General features: G+C 35.5%; 1 protein-coding gene across 1 annotated transcript in view; it reads right to left on the reverse strand.

Annotated features, from left to right (window-relative positions):
• Positions 1–1,076: 1,076 nt before the first annotated feature.
• The window catches only part of DHX15 (DEAH-box helicase 15), a 55,851-nt gene continuing 42,274 nt past the window's right edge, over positions 1,077–14,653 (reverse strand). Inside the window, exons 8-14 of the mRNA XM_066384572.1 lie at positions 13,551–13,700; positions 13,075–13,183; positions 12,389–12,580; positions 9,492–9,614; positions 4,999–5,189; positions 2,790–2,959; positions 1,077–1,646 (exon numbers count right to left, since the gene is read on the reverse strand). Of these exons, the coding sequence (XP_066240669.1) occupies positions 1,529–1,646; positions 2,790–2,959; positions 4,999–5,189; positions 9,492–9,614; positions 12,389–12,580; positions 13,075–13,183; positions 13,551–13,700 (1,053 nt within the window). The 3' untranslated portion in view covers positions 1,077–1,528. The remainder of the gene's footprint in view (positions 1,647–2,789; positions 2,960–4,998; positions 5,190–9,491; positions 9,615–12,388; positions 12,581–13,074; positions 13,184–13,550; positions 13,701–14,653) is intronic.

A 14,653-nucleotide genomic window follows, 5' to 3' on the forward strand; every position in this document is an offset into this window, starting at 1 on the left:
GGTGAAAATGTCTAACCAAGTACTTCTCTTAACACCAAATAATTCTCATAATGTTGTCAATGGATAATGTAGGATAAAATTTTAACCAATTTAAATATTATCTAAAATATTATTTCAGCATGTAAATTATTCCAAGAGAACAAAACCAGATTCTTACAGAACACATTAACTCCTTTATGCCACTAGGCCTCATTTAGTAACAACTACCTATACTAAAAAATGTTAGCCTGAAATACTCTTTAATTTGCCCAATTAACTCCCATAAGTCACATACTAGAATTATACTTCAATGTATATTTAAATTTCAACTATGCACATCTTCTACATTTCCTTTACCATTTAAATATGTTTAAAGGGAGTAGGGTAGAAGGGTGTCCAGACATTAATGAATACAGGATTTAGTGCTCAAGGGAAAGGAAGCGATTAGAGACCCTTTGATGGGTCACACTGAACATTTTATTTATGGTTTATAAAGGATTTTTAACTTCTTACTCCCTGTTACATAAAATGTAAAGTCAAATGCACATTTTAACACTATACTAATTACTTATGTACATTACATTAAAAAAATCCAACACTGAAATCAAGACCAAGATCTACAATATAGTAAATATCATTCCTTACTATCTATTTAATACAAATAAACATTTGTTTCAGAGACTAGAGTGCTCAGAATGTTTTTCTAACAAAATGAAATGCTAAAAATGTGGTTCACAAAATAAATTATCAGCCTTATGAAATGAACTTTAAGACGAGAAAGCTTTCCTTTCATTACTCTTTTTGAGATCCGATTTTGAATAAAAACTACCTCCTTTATCCCGTATACTACATCCTGATTAACCTAACAAAAGTGCAAGACTATGTTTTTAAAAACACTGCTTTAATGACTACTTTACCTAAGGAATAGTCCTTGTAGGAAGATGCTAAATATTTAGTCAGAGCATACTTACAATTAAAAAAATAATAATAAAAACTAAAAAGAAAGAAAAGCACCACACTTAGGAAGGGAACCTAGGAAGGGAAGAAGCCATACTTAAAGAGACTAAAACAAAGATATCAAAGTACTTTGGCCAAAATTAGTATAAATAGACTTTATTGAAGTCAGTGCCTCTGTACTGAGACAGAAGATTGTGTCTACATAAGCACAAGTTGTAACATTTCACAACTTCTAAAAGGAATGTCAACAATTACAACGATCATGCATACCATGGTCGATAATCACATTTTAGAAGCATTTTCAACCATTTCTAAAGAAATGCTTATAACATTGTTATATATAGAACTACTTTCAATAAACTGCAAAACATTGATCGACTCTTCCAGTATGAGCTACAGTGTCAACACAAAAGGGAGGCATAAATGTTTAATTTATGAAATCAGAATGGAATATTTACTGTAAAGAAAAATTAAAAAGCTTTCAAATAAAGGCCATTATTGAACCAACGTGAAGAGCACAACTTGAACTTTTCAGTTCATTCATCTTTTAAAGCTGTCCTCTGCATAACTTTAGTTCTAATAAGCATTGAACTCAGTACTGTGAATATTCCTTGGACTGAAGTTTGGCAATGATGCGGTCCAACTGTCTCTTTGCTTCACACTGTGGGAAATTGCTCATGTCATAATATTGAGGGGCAATTTTCACCAACCTGTTCAGAAGGAGGGGAAAAATCACCAAATTAACGGAGTTGCTAAAAGGATAGGCATTCCTCATCAATAAAATCATGTCAAAATTACAAATGCCTAATCCTTATAATGTGTTTAATTCTAGTAAGCTATAAATATTCTGATGCCAGACTTACTATAAACTTAAACTCAAGATAAATGGTTTTAAAATTCTTTATTTACAAAAAAAAAAAATTCTTTATTTACATTAAAGATATTAACATAAAAGTACTTCATTTATTCACCGTAGAACACTATTTTGACCAACCTCTCCAAGGTTATAGTAACAGAAGTTCTGTATAAGAAACATCTTGGTATTCAAGCGATTGGATCTTCTCATTTTCAAATTTTTAATAACTGTAAATATATATAATAAATACTCTATACCCCAAGAATACACTTGACTGAAAATATTTTTATGTTCAGTCATACAATTTTTTCTCAACAAAGCATGTAAGATAAAATGGAAATGTCCCATACAATTTAAGTGTCAGAAGTCATAAATCAGTGCAGAAAAGAAGCCTCACAATATATAGCAAGTGACAGCAACTAAGTAAGTGCTTTCAGTGTCACTATTCTTGGCTGACATTTCCCATCATAACTTAGTGAATGGATTCTGGGAGAAAAATAATAGCCCCCAAATCCCCACACAAATGGGGCGCTCATTTTGCTTGAAATACCAAATCTACTTTTTTTAAAAAAATCAAACACGCTAAGATACAAAGACAGGAATAATTTTTGTATTTGCTTAGGTTCCCAAAACACCACCATAAACATAATAAATACCTGAGAGCCAATTATAATGGGACAGATAAAATATAAAGACTGACTGACTTCTGGAACCAGGGAATTCAAACAGTTAGTGACCGGCTCCAAAAACTTCTGATGCTAGTCAACCATAGCTTTCTATGTTTGGTTCAAAATCCCGCCCATGCCCACAATCCCACTGTTCTCTGAGCACAGCAAACACTGTAAGAGATCAACCACACCATCAGGTCAAAACCCCTGGTACAGGGAATACCACGTTCTCCTACAAGGGGAAGAAACAATGCGTACCCTATAACAAAGTCCGATTCCATTCTGGGCAAAATGTTAACATAAACTAATGAACAAAAGGTGTCACTTACCATTCTGGCTTGATATCTGTACACGTCCGAATGTAATTCTTTGTTGTAAGAACAAATTCGTTATAAAGCACCCATTCAGGCTTGTGGTCAAGAACAGTAGAGGGATGCAACTGAACCACCTGGTTATCTTTCACAGTTAAGTAATGCCCTGTTCGTTCTAAATGTGCCACCTGAAATCAAAACCCAGTAAATTAATGCAATGCTTCTGATCTGCTAGTTACAAAACAAAAGTGGTAAAAAACTATCTATATAGAATAATTAGGGACATGCAGACCTCTCACCTTTTGCTTTTGATTCCATGGCTATACTTATCGCTGCCTGATAGAAGCAGAGACCAGAAAAATACTACAGAAGCCAAACCCAACTGTGCCTGTGTTTTTAAGGCTTGTCAGCCAAGAGTGGTTTACAATTTAAATTGGAGGAGGAGGCAATCAAAAAAAAATTGGTACTCAGTAAAAGTCATATAAAATTCAAACTTCAGTGCTCATAAATACAGTTTTATTGGACCACTGGCACGTCCATTGTCCACGGTTGCTCTGGCACTAGAAGAGCAGGCCGAATTTCAACAGGGACCCAATGGCCCACAAAGCCTGGCATATACACTATCTGGTCCTTTTCTCTGCATTAGACTATTTGAGTGGGTTCTTTAGCACCAGATGACAACTATGGAGTAGATGAACAATTACTAGAAGCTTTATATTTAAGATAGAAAAATGAAGAGCAGAAAAAGGAGAAGCAGAAAGTACTTATGAAGAAACAACAGAAGAATGAGAAAACAGAAGGTACATGCGCATCTTGGCTGTATTTCTCCTGTCTATAATCAAACACATTGGTGACTCTCATCTAATATTCAATTAACAAATGCTAAAGCAGGTAACTATATGTCCTTTCCAATTCTAGACCTCTAGGTAACAGTGTGTAAATAATAAAAATAACAAAAAGTAATTTTAAAAATCTCAGTTTTAATCATTAAATATTAAGTATACACCTAAGCGCCAGGTACTATAATGCATGGCATTGTCGTAACAAATTTAAATCTTAAAAAAATTATAAATCCATGCTTGAATATGGTTTTGTCCATCATCTTTGAATTATTAAAAAGCAAATTTAAGAATATGCCAAAAAGAAACTAGTATACACTAGTAAATATTATAAATATAGTTAAGCTTGGAGAATTTTTAAACCAAACTCTAATAAGCATAAGATCTTATAAGATGCTGAAATAAATATTCTTAGTTACTTTGATTTTAAATACAGACAAGGCACCAACTTGCTATTTTTATTCTGACACAGTGCATTCGAGGTCCACCCTAATGATTGAACTCACATGGCCTCGAGACAGCCACACCTTGCTGAACAGACATAGCAGAAGAGAGGATGAACAAACAAGCAGGGGACAGAAGAGAGGATTAAAATCAAGCCCATTCCAAATAATAAACTGATTTGTTTTTGCTTTTATCACCAGAGAACTTCTGGTTTTAAAAACATAATTTTAAATCCCCTAAAATAAACGTTCACTATATTTATCTGAAAAGTTTCATTTCAGTTCCTATAGCCTCCAGCATAACATACATAAAACTAAGTGAAACCATTATCTTTCATCTTTATTACTTAGCTCAAAAGACATTTTTGGCTTTTGTAACACCCAATCATCTTAGTTATAAATACCAACAAGCACCTACAGGAATGTGACTGAAATACAGCTGTTTGAATATTTGAATGTTGGGGTGATTATGTAGTTTCTACATACAGAGAAAAGTGAACTATACTTCTGGAGTCGTCCAACAACGGCTTCCTTTCAGTACTCTATTATATGTCTACAAAGGAGATCTAGATTCATGGTAACTTTAATACATTTATCAAAGTCTTGGGTCGAAATTTATCTTAAGGAAACAGCTGCTAATCCCACCTGAAAATGCTTAACATATCCATTTGGTATTAAAAAAACACTACATTAATAAAAAAGTAATTCTAAAATTGATTTCTACCTAACTGAATTGATAATGTGCCACTTGGGGAATTTGTTATTTATTAGACACATAAAATGTCTTAGTATAATAGTTCATTCAAGATCTACACATAATGTTTCAGATCAATATTCACAGGTTTTCTTAAACTGGCTTTTGTGTTTAAGTGGATTAAAAGGGCTATTCTAGAAAGCAAAAAATATTGTTAGTATTTATCATATATTCCTGTATTATCAACATACCTGCATAAAATACCCAGTAACCAAAGCTTTCCTTATATTAATATAATAGTCCCTGCTTGTAAAGTCTGTACTTCGACGAGGCAAATTAAATCTGTCCATAATTCTCGATAGTTGCTGGCGTACATTGTCTGCTGACATCAGGGACCTGTAGTTAATGAAGTTGTCATAACACCACTGAACAGATTCATGATCTACAAAGTTGAAGAAAGGGGGGAAAAAAGGGTGCATGAATCATGAATCATCCAAGCATCCCCTAATTAAAAAGGAAAATGGTTATAGAGTAGGCTCAATAACCCAGAAACAGGATCACCCAAATCATCTTTACAAGTAAATTACAACGTTCATAACTTTTTATAAAAATCTTGCCTGACCAGGCAGTGGCACAGTGAATAGAGCGTCGGACTGGAATGCGAAGGAGGACCCGGGTTCGAGACCCCGAGGTCACCAGCTTGAGTGTGGGCTCATCTGGTTTGAGGGAAACAAACAAAAAAAAAGCTCACCAGCTTGGACCCAGGGTCGCTGGCTCGAGCAAGGGGTTACTAGGTCTGTTGAAGGCCGTGGTCAAGGCACATGTGAGAAAGCAATCAATGAACAACTAAGATGACACAGTGAAGAGTTGATGCTTCTCATCTCTCTCCCTTCCTGTTTGTCTGTCCCTATCTATCCCTCTCTCTCTATCTCTCTCTCTCTCTCTGTCCCTGTATTAAAAAAAAAAAATCTGTAGTGAGGGTCAAAATCAGAAAGTAACACTTGAGATTTTAGCTACTGGATGACAAAATAATAATTCTGAATAAACTATTTTTAATGAATTGAGTTGTTTTAGCCATGAACCTTCACCTGGTGGTTTCCAATTGGTGGCCTAAGAGGGGGTGGGTGGAAGGAGATTGGTAAGATGTCATTATCAGATTCAATTAAAGAGTTTTAACAGTGAGTTTGAAGTAATTACTATGTACTTTTCTTTATGCCTGAGGTAAAGCATTCAAAACTTAAAAGTAATGTTTTATTGTGACTCATGTGCCATTTAGTGGTTGACAAAATATTAAATGCAAGTGATCAAGTTCACAGGGATGTCTGGAACCCCAATCATGTTTAATAAGCAAGGCTTATTATATTTAAGGATTTCCAAGTAATTTTACCATGGTGTTTACTGTCAAAGGAATGTTTTCAATGACTAATCCTTGACAAGCAACTAGTGTTGCTCTCCTGTAAGAGCTCAGACTGTAGCATAATAAAAAACATACAGTGACATCTTTATGTACATAGACAATCACAGAAGCCCTTTGAAAAATAAACCTTACAGGTTCACTGTGAAATGAAGGGAAGGAGGGATCTTAAAAAGTGAAACTGTGTTGATCCTCCTCAGGCTATTTTAATGTACATTTTCTTAACACCTTTTCAGAGAAACAACAGAAATCTCAAAACTGAGACAATAAAAATGGAAACTTTTGAAAAGTATTAGTTTTCACTCTGAAGTATAGCTTTTCTGAGGTTCTCAAGTTTTGAATACACAAAAGAGCAACAAAAAGACAACTTTAACTTGTCAAGACATAGAATCATTAGATATGTACCTAAATTTGTGAGAAATAATTTGATATATGGGAGGGATAAAATCTAAAGGTAAAAAAAATTTTTTTAAATTCTTACCAATACAGTAAACTACACTTAAGTTCTGAAGCCAAACACACACATAGAAACCAAAGCTTTGCAAAAACTCAAAGCTAGCTGTTTTTCAAATGTTAAGCAAAAAGTATTAAGATGAATTTTAGCTTTACTATGTAATCAACCATTTTATCTAATGAAATAGATCCTCTTGATTAATCATAACTTTGCTATTTTTCAAATATACTTGTTTCACTTACTAAGAACATAATAGCATCATGTCAGTGAAAACATTCCAGATTCAATAGCTTTGACATGTTCAAACATCTGAAGTTTGATATTAGCGCCAATGAGTGGAAGCATTCATTCTAACTCATGACATTTTCTCCTCTTATTTAGAAGTAGGACAAAGCTTTGGTAACTGTCTGCCTACCGTTCAATATTTTCCCGAAAGCTCCCAATTATTAAATGCATGCATAAAGGACAAGTATTATTTAGTAATGTCATTTTTAAATCTTAAGTTCCTGATTTCCAAAAGTGCACTGTCATGTTTATATTTAAAATAAATTTCTAATGTCAATCTTAATTCTATTTTCATAACAAAATTAAAAATTCCAAATACACTCCTGTGCTACTTATTACAAGCTTAAATAACAAAATACAATCTCTTAATTTTAAAAAGATTAAAATGTCCTGTGAACTTTAATAGGCTAAAGAAAACATCTACTTTAGCAATCTCAATTTCCACTCAAAACCGTAGCTTCCTACTATCAATTCTGAGAACCAGTCGGAAGTGAATCTGCTCCCTCTCAAGGCATCCCCTTTACAGCCGCTGTCAGTCTGGTAGCAGGTGATGTGTCTGACGGTCCCCAGTACCAACCAGCACGATACAGTCTGCACACTGGAAGAGATTTCTTGAACTGACCAGTCCTATCAAAACAGTCTTTAACATTATGCATTTCCGTATTTCAGGCACAAGAGGGATAAAATAAATGTTCTGAAGCGGACTATGTGGTGACCTTCAGCTCCTGGCATCTCAATCACTTCTCACTGACCTCTCCTATCTGCCCCCAGTTTGTTCAGGCCGGGCCGAGGTTTCCACACTCCCTCACCTGATGGACTCCGTTCTATTTAACTAAGCATACCAGTTCACAGGTAGAGGTGCGCAGTACCTCCGCTGCTATGCACTTTGTTCTACACACTGGCCCTCGAGCATTGTTTAGATCCTGAGATAAATAAATTCACCACCACCCCTACAGAGATGTGCACAAGTCAACAGACTATTTTAGAAGTGTAAATAGGATTTTTATGAGATAATAAAAATGAGTTCTAAATGAAACAAGAGATGTAAAATGTGAACACCAATGTTATATATATTTAAAAACTAACTTATTAGCAGAAACCACCAACTCAGTGATTGAGGACCCCGTATTTTTGGTCAAGGTGATGCTGTAGGGCCTGTCTTTGTTTGCATACCGGTAATCCAACAGGTTAGCCTCCAGATGTGCAGAAATCAAACACTTTCCGAAACTGGTGCAGTTATTTCTATGTTTTTCCTCTAAGTTTTCTGTTCATTTAATTTTATCAAAATAGTGCATTCCAACAAAAATATCTACCAGTACCTTGATTACCATGTTTCCTCCATTGCAAATAACTATAAAGTGCTTTTCATGCCATTAAATATTGTCTGAAAACACAATTTAAAGCTAGAACATCACGTGGTTGTATCATAAATCACTGAATTATCTTTCTGTGGGGGGGGGGGGGCATTAAGGTAGCTTCATTTTTTTTCTTTTTACTATCATAAATAACTCTCTGATGAAAATCTTTAATTATGTCTGTGTCCACAGAATTCAAGATAACTTCTGGGTCAAAAGGGTATAGATTTGTTAAGGTTCTTGATAGTATAAAATCTACTGCTTTTCATAGACAACAATTTATACTTCCATCTGTTGTATGATTGTTCCACTAAACCCACTTGTACACAGCTATTTTTTTAACTCTTACCAATTATACAGGTAAGAAAACAGTAACTCAGTAATAATGCATTTCTTGAAAAGCTGCACTTTGTCCCTTGTATGAATTCATACACCACTTATAGCCTGAGAATAGTCATCTATATTTGTTGCCCATTTATTCATTTATTTTAGTTTTATTTTTATGTAAAATCTATTAGTAAAAATATTAGTAATGATTCTATGAATCATACAAAACTATTAATAAAATGCAAAATACAAGAGAATAAACGGAAGTATATAAAAATATATGTTAGAGGCAAACTATACAAGTATTTCATTTTTTTTAACATTGCTAAGTTATTCTTTTTATTTATTTATTTTATTTTTTTACAAAGAGAGAGAGTCAGTGAGAAGGATAGATAGGGACAGAGAGGGACGGAGAGAGATGAGAAGCAGCAATCATCAGTTTTTCACTGCGACACCATAGCTGTTCATTGATTATTTTCTCATATGTGCCTTGATGTTGGGGCTACAGCAGACTGAGTAACCCCTTGCTCAAGCCAGGGACCTTGGGTCCAAGCTGGTGAGCTTTTGCTTAAACCAGAAGAGCCCGTGCTGGCGACCTCGGGGTCTCGAACCTGGGTCCTCCGCATCTCAGTCTGAAGCTCTATCCACTGTGCCACTGCCTGGTCAGGCACAAGTATTTTATTTTTATTGCCTTGTGTTTTCCAGCTTTATATAATTGGCGCCCCTACCCCATTGTAAAAGCAAACCTTTAAAAAAGATCATCACTTTATCACAAATGCTAGTCAGAAGTTTTTCTAAAAAGTACCCCTGGTTTTCTAATGTAAATTATCACAAAGAAATGAAAGTGAGATGAAGAAATTTATGTGACATTTAAACAAAAAAAGTGCCTTCAATCTGTTTCCCACTTACTTTGTTTAAAAGCATGGTAGACATTCAGCAGTGTCAGATGATCTCCATCTATATGGGCAAATCTCATCTTGGCTTCATCCGCGGCTTTCTTGGCCTCCGTGGGGCGAACAAAACACTGTGGGACTAAACAAGGTTGGTATGGGCCCAACACAAACGCCCATATCGATGAGTCACGCATTCACAGATAGAGGAACAAGGCCTAGCTAGGTCAGTTCACAGAGCATAGGGCAGGGCAGGGTGGCCTCCAACTGCATCTCGGACTGTTTACTACCTTGATTTGGTACATCAACACCTAACCACATCTGCAAGACAAGAGGGTTTCAAAGCTACAGAGTGCCTGATTATTTTAACTAGATCTAAAAGTAGGCATCAAAACAGCTATTCTGAAGGCCATCAAGATACTAGAAAGCTCAACTTATTTCAAAAACCAGTGCTGATAGCTCTACCAATAACCAGAATTATGGTATCAATAGCCATTTTGCTAAGTGCAATTTTTCACAAGGCCACCCATTGAATCCACTGAATGGCTCTGAAAGTTAGGAAGCTATACTTGCCCACTGCAGGGCTAAAAACAACTTTCCAACCAGTCTGTTGCCACGTTTCTATCATAATTTTTTCCCTAGTGCTGTGGCTATTACCAACTGGTGGGTATCACTATTAGCACCGGTGAGCAGAAGCATATGTAAACATAAAAGATATCATGAAATCTCAGGTTTTGAGGATAGCAGTAGTGGTGGAAGGTTAAACCGCCTCTGAATTAGAAAAATTCAAAAAGGCTGGGGATAGTCAGCCTAGTTTTCGCACATTTTCATTAAAAGATTAGTAAATCAAGTCCCAACTTATAAAAAAATGTTATTTAAATCAAAACCTCAATATAAAAGCAAAATCCAGTATTTAAGAAGTTGACAATTAGTCTGAAACAGTCATTATTTCAAGGGTCATAAAAATATTTAACTACAGTATTTGTTTAGAGCCTCAATATTAATTCACATAAAACTTTACGTTGTTACAGAGCGTGCACTACATTTTTTGAAATACAACTTTCCTTAATTCACTTTAGCAATTCCAGAGTCATAAAGCAGTATGAAAATAAAAATACTTAACAGCTTGGGACTTTGTCAACACATTTTTAAAGCTGTTAAACCTTGTCAATTCAAAAAATTATAAATTATTCAGTTCAGATAGAAGATTATGGGAATAATCGACAATGAAATCATACACAGTAATGAAATTGCTCTTTCCCATACAGTTTCCCCTTTAAAAAGATGCCAAAGAAGCCAGAGAGACAATGACACAGGATCACAGTAAATATTAAGTCTTGCTTAATATAACTGAAGCAAGGTAATGCATTCAAGTACAGAGACCTCTCACAGTTGTGAAAGTGAACGTGAACTAGCTACCAGTTAGTGGGGACAAGCAGCACTCCATGTGAACCCTGATCTGCACTATAAACTTCAGAAACTAAATGGAAAACAAAGCATTCCAAGCTCAGCAATCTTTTTGTTCCAATTCCCCCCACAAGTGCCATGCTTAATAACTGTTGCACATAAATATTCACTCCCTTAATGTGCTCAAGATGACAACCTATGCTTTGCAGAACTTATTACAAGTAAGACACACAGCTGAAGAGTTCAACTGCATCACAATGACCAATTTTTTAAGGGACTAACAGTCTAAACTCAAACAATACTAACTGCATGCTTGATGAAAGAACTTGGAAAACTAGTAAGTGGGTAGCAAACAGATACACAAATAATCTGTTCCCTCTTGCCCGGGACCTTCTCTGAACACTAAACTCTTGGGATAAGCACACCGGGAGAATCTAACAAACACCATCTAGTAAGAAAGGCAGACAACAACCTACCACCACCTCCGCAAGTGAGACTACAATTTAATTAAAATGATTCGAGACACTGCCCTGCCCATCTGCTCTGAGTCTGATCGGTCATAACTCTGCAAAAAGACATTTTAGCTAGTTCTTAGATTTAAAAAATTCACACCATTAAAATATACCATACTAAACTAGGCCAAAATTTTTATATTTAGAATTTTTTCAATTTATTCTTTAATTCTGAATTATCTGAGGCATTAAGTTATAATTAAGACTGAGAAACCACTCTAACTGAAGTCAGTTCTCCCCAATATCAAAACTAGTCAATAAAACTTTCATGTTTAGGTAAAAGAATCAGTGTGCATCTGTGTGTTGACAATATTTCTTCCTTATGGAAAATTTAATTTCCAAGTTACTATACTCATTTGTGGCTTAAGCTTTACTATTACTCAACAGCACTATTTATTTAGCTTAATGTTCCAATTTTCAAAATTAGCAGTTTTATCTCACGTATCTTTCTTTATCAAGTGTCTACTTCCCACTTTAAAAGAATTATCAGTTTAGATTTTAAACCTAAAATTATACATTATTTCTCTATTTATTTGATACTAAGCTTGAAATTCACCTCTGACTGCCACTGGAATACATATGTACACAAGTAGAACAAGCTTACTTTAAAGGGTAGTTTGGGTCTGTCTCAGGCTGACTTAATGTGCGAAGTTCTAGAACAAAGTTCTCCTCGTACTGTCAGTAATAAACCACAAACCTGGCAGACCTGACAAAGAGCTCGGTTACAATTGTATTCAGACTTATGTTCTTCTTATTTCAGTTTTTATTTGCACTGAAAAGAGCCAATGATTTTACTTTATTCTGTGCACATGACTTTGCTTTTCTAAATAATATGTCATTATGAAGCTATTTACAAGATATTTAGGAAACAAAATGAGTTCCTTAAAACCATCTATAAAATCCACTATCATACTAAATATTAAAAAACAAAGCCAAAAGTGAAGTCCACCCAAACTTGGAAGAGCTGGGTATGTTTTAGTTCCTCTCCCTCTATTACCTGACAACATAGCAGTAATAGATAGGACCTCATTAGAACAGTTGTAGTCACAACTTGCAATAACCATTTTAGCGAGCTGTGGATCAAGAGGGAACTCTGCCATCATGGATCCCAATTCAGTCAGATCTCCATCGTCATTTAAAGCAGCCAGATAATTCAGAAGTTCTAGCGCTCTCATCAGAGTTTCAGGAGCTGCGGGGAGAAGTCAATCTATTAGACAGGCTGCCTTCAGCAAGCAAAAACGTGATGGCGTACAGACGGTGCTAAGCAATCTTACTGTCAGTCTACAGTGGACCAAACTAAAATCTCAAATTGTCATCAAATTCAATTACAGAGAGCTACCAAACCGTGAACTGTACAGAATTACAGAATTTTCCTGTATGGTAGTTAAAACTGCCACCTTCATATGTAATTGGTAATTCAATGATGTGCTCAAATTATTTTTCCTAAAAAACAAATTAGAAATTTTCTTAAATACCTCCCAGAATAATTTAATTAATCTGAAGAGAAGTGAAAAAATTCACTCATATAACTCTCACTGTTAGTTTTAATGCTAATACACAAGACTTACTGTGATGCTTACTGACAGAAAAAGGTAGAAAGTTTTTACATATATGTGCTAAAGAGGATGCAGAGAAAGCCAATTTTGGTTACAAAGTTGGATAAAATATGCTGAGAATTCATACCTGGTGGATCCATAAAATCAAAATGCACCAAATCATCAATACCAAGTTTCTTCAACTGTAACACAACTGATCCTAAATTAGAACGCAATATCTCAGGATAGGTGTTATCCTAGAAAAAACAAAAATGTCTGTTGTGTTAAATATTCCTTAATCTTCTTGCTCCAGAAAACAAAACAAGTTATGTTCTGTGCCTCCTTAACTATTTACTTTGATTTCTTCTATACCACTGACTCAGGTGAGAAAAATACTTGAAAGAAATCAGATACTTTCTGTGAACTATCTTTGTACTGTCTACCTCAACTTCAAACTGTAACAAGAGTTGCACTGGTAGATTACCACATAATCTGACTCAGGAAAAGAAAACTAAGGATCTTATGGTACCAAAAGGCAAAATGAAACAAATTAAGCAATTTCCTTCTGATAGTAAATTCATCTTAAGTTCCAAACTCTAAGGAAGGATCCAGTGAATCTCTTACCTGCATTTCTGTTTTATAAGCTTTCTCTGTGTAAAGTCTAAAGCACTTTCCAGGCCTGGTACGTCCGGCTCGCCCAGCTCTTTGTTGGGCTGAAGCTTTACTAATAGCTGTCACCAAGAGAGACTCAACTCTGATTCGAGGGTTGTACACCTATTAGGAAAGAACAGAAAAATGATTCTTTCTTCAATTAAACACAAAATCGAGACTTACCAGAAGTACCAAAAGCCCCGAGTTAACCCTGAAATAGATGACCACCACTAATCATGCTACCACAGAAACAGAATCCATCATCCTATGCCTTAACTTTTTTCCAGATAGTCTGAAAGTCAAGATGACATGGAAAAGCTCTTATCTAACACATAATCTTTACTTTTTCTAACTTAAAATAATATCAGTTCCACTAGTTTTACTTTACTTTTATAGTAGATAGTGCTAAAGGCCTTTGCCTGAAAAGAACCTGTCAATTCCAATACCTGATGTTCAGAGCAAGCATCAAGGAAAAATATTTTAAACTTGGTCCACAGTTACAGGCCCAGGCTGGTTGGCTAGGTGGTAGAGAGGACAGGCCCGACGTGTGGGTGTCCTGGGTTTGATTCCCAGCCAGGGCAAACAAGAGAAGTGACCATCTGTTTCTCTACCCCTCCCCCTCCCCTTCTGTCTCTTCCCCTCCTGCAGCCATGGATTGATTGGTTCAAACACATTGGCCTCAGGATGGCTCAGCAGAGCCTCCATCTCAGGCGCTGAAAATAGCTCGATAATGAGTGGCCTCAGATAGGCTGAGCATCAACCCCAGATAGGGGTTGCTGGGTGGATCCCAGTCAGGGTTCATGCAGGAGTCTAACTCCCCTCCTCACACTTAGAAGAAAAAAAAAAAAGTCAGTCACATGATTTCAGTTTAAAGGGAAAGTTTCCCATCAAAATCATAAATACTATGCACAGTGCACTCTATCATACCTATAAAATGTAATAAAAAACCTTTGAATAATAAAACATGATATTTATTGAATAGTCACTTCATTTGGCAAAAGTGCTTTGTATTCAGTACTGTTAAAATACAGGTTAACACAGGCCCTGGCGTGGCTCTGGTCGCAACAGAGCGACGC

The sequence above is a fragment of the Saccopteryx leptura genome, chromosome 5, assembly GCF_036850995.1.
Source record: "Saccopteryx leptura isolate mSacLep1 chromosome 5, mSacLep1_pri_phased_curated, whole genome shotgun sequence".
NCBI classification, from domain to species: domain Eukaryota; kingdom Metazoa; phylum Chordata; class Mammalia; order Chiroptera; family Emballonuridae; genus Saccopteryx; species Saccopteryx leptura.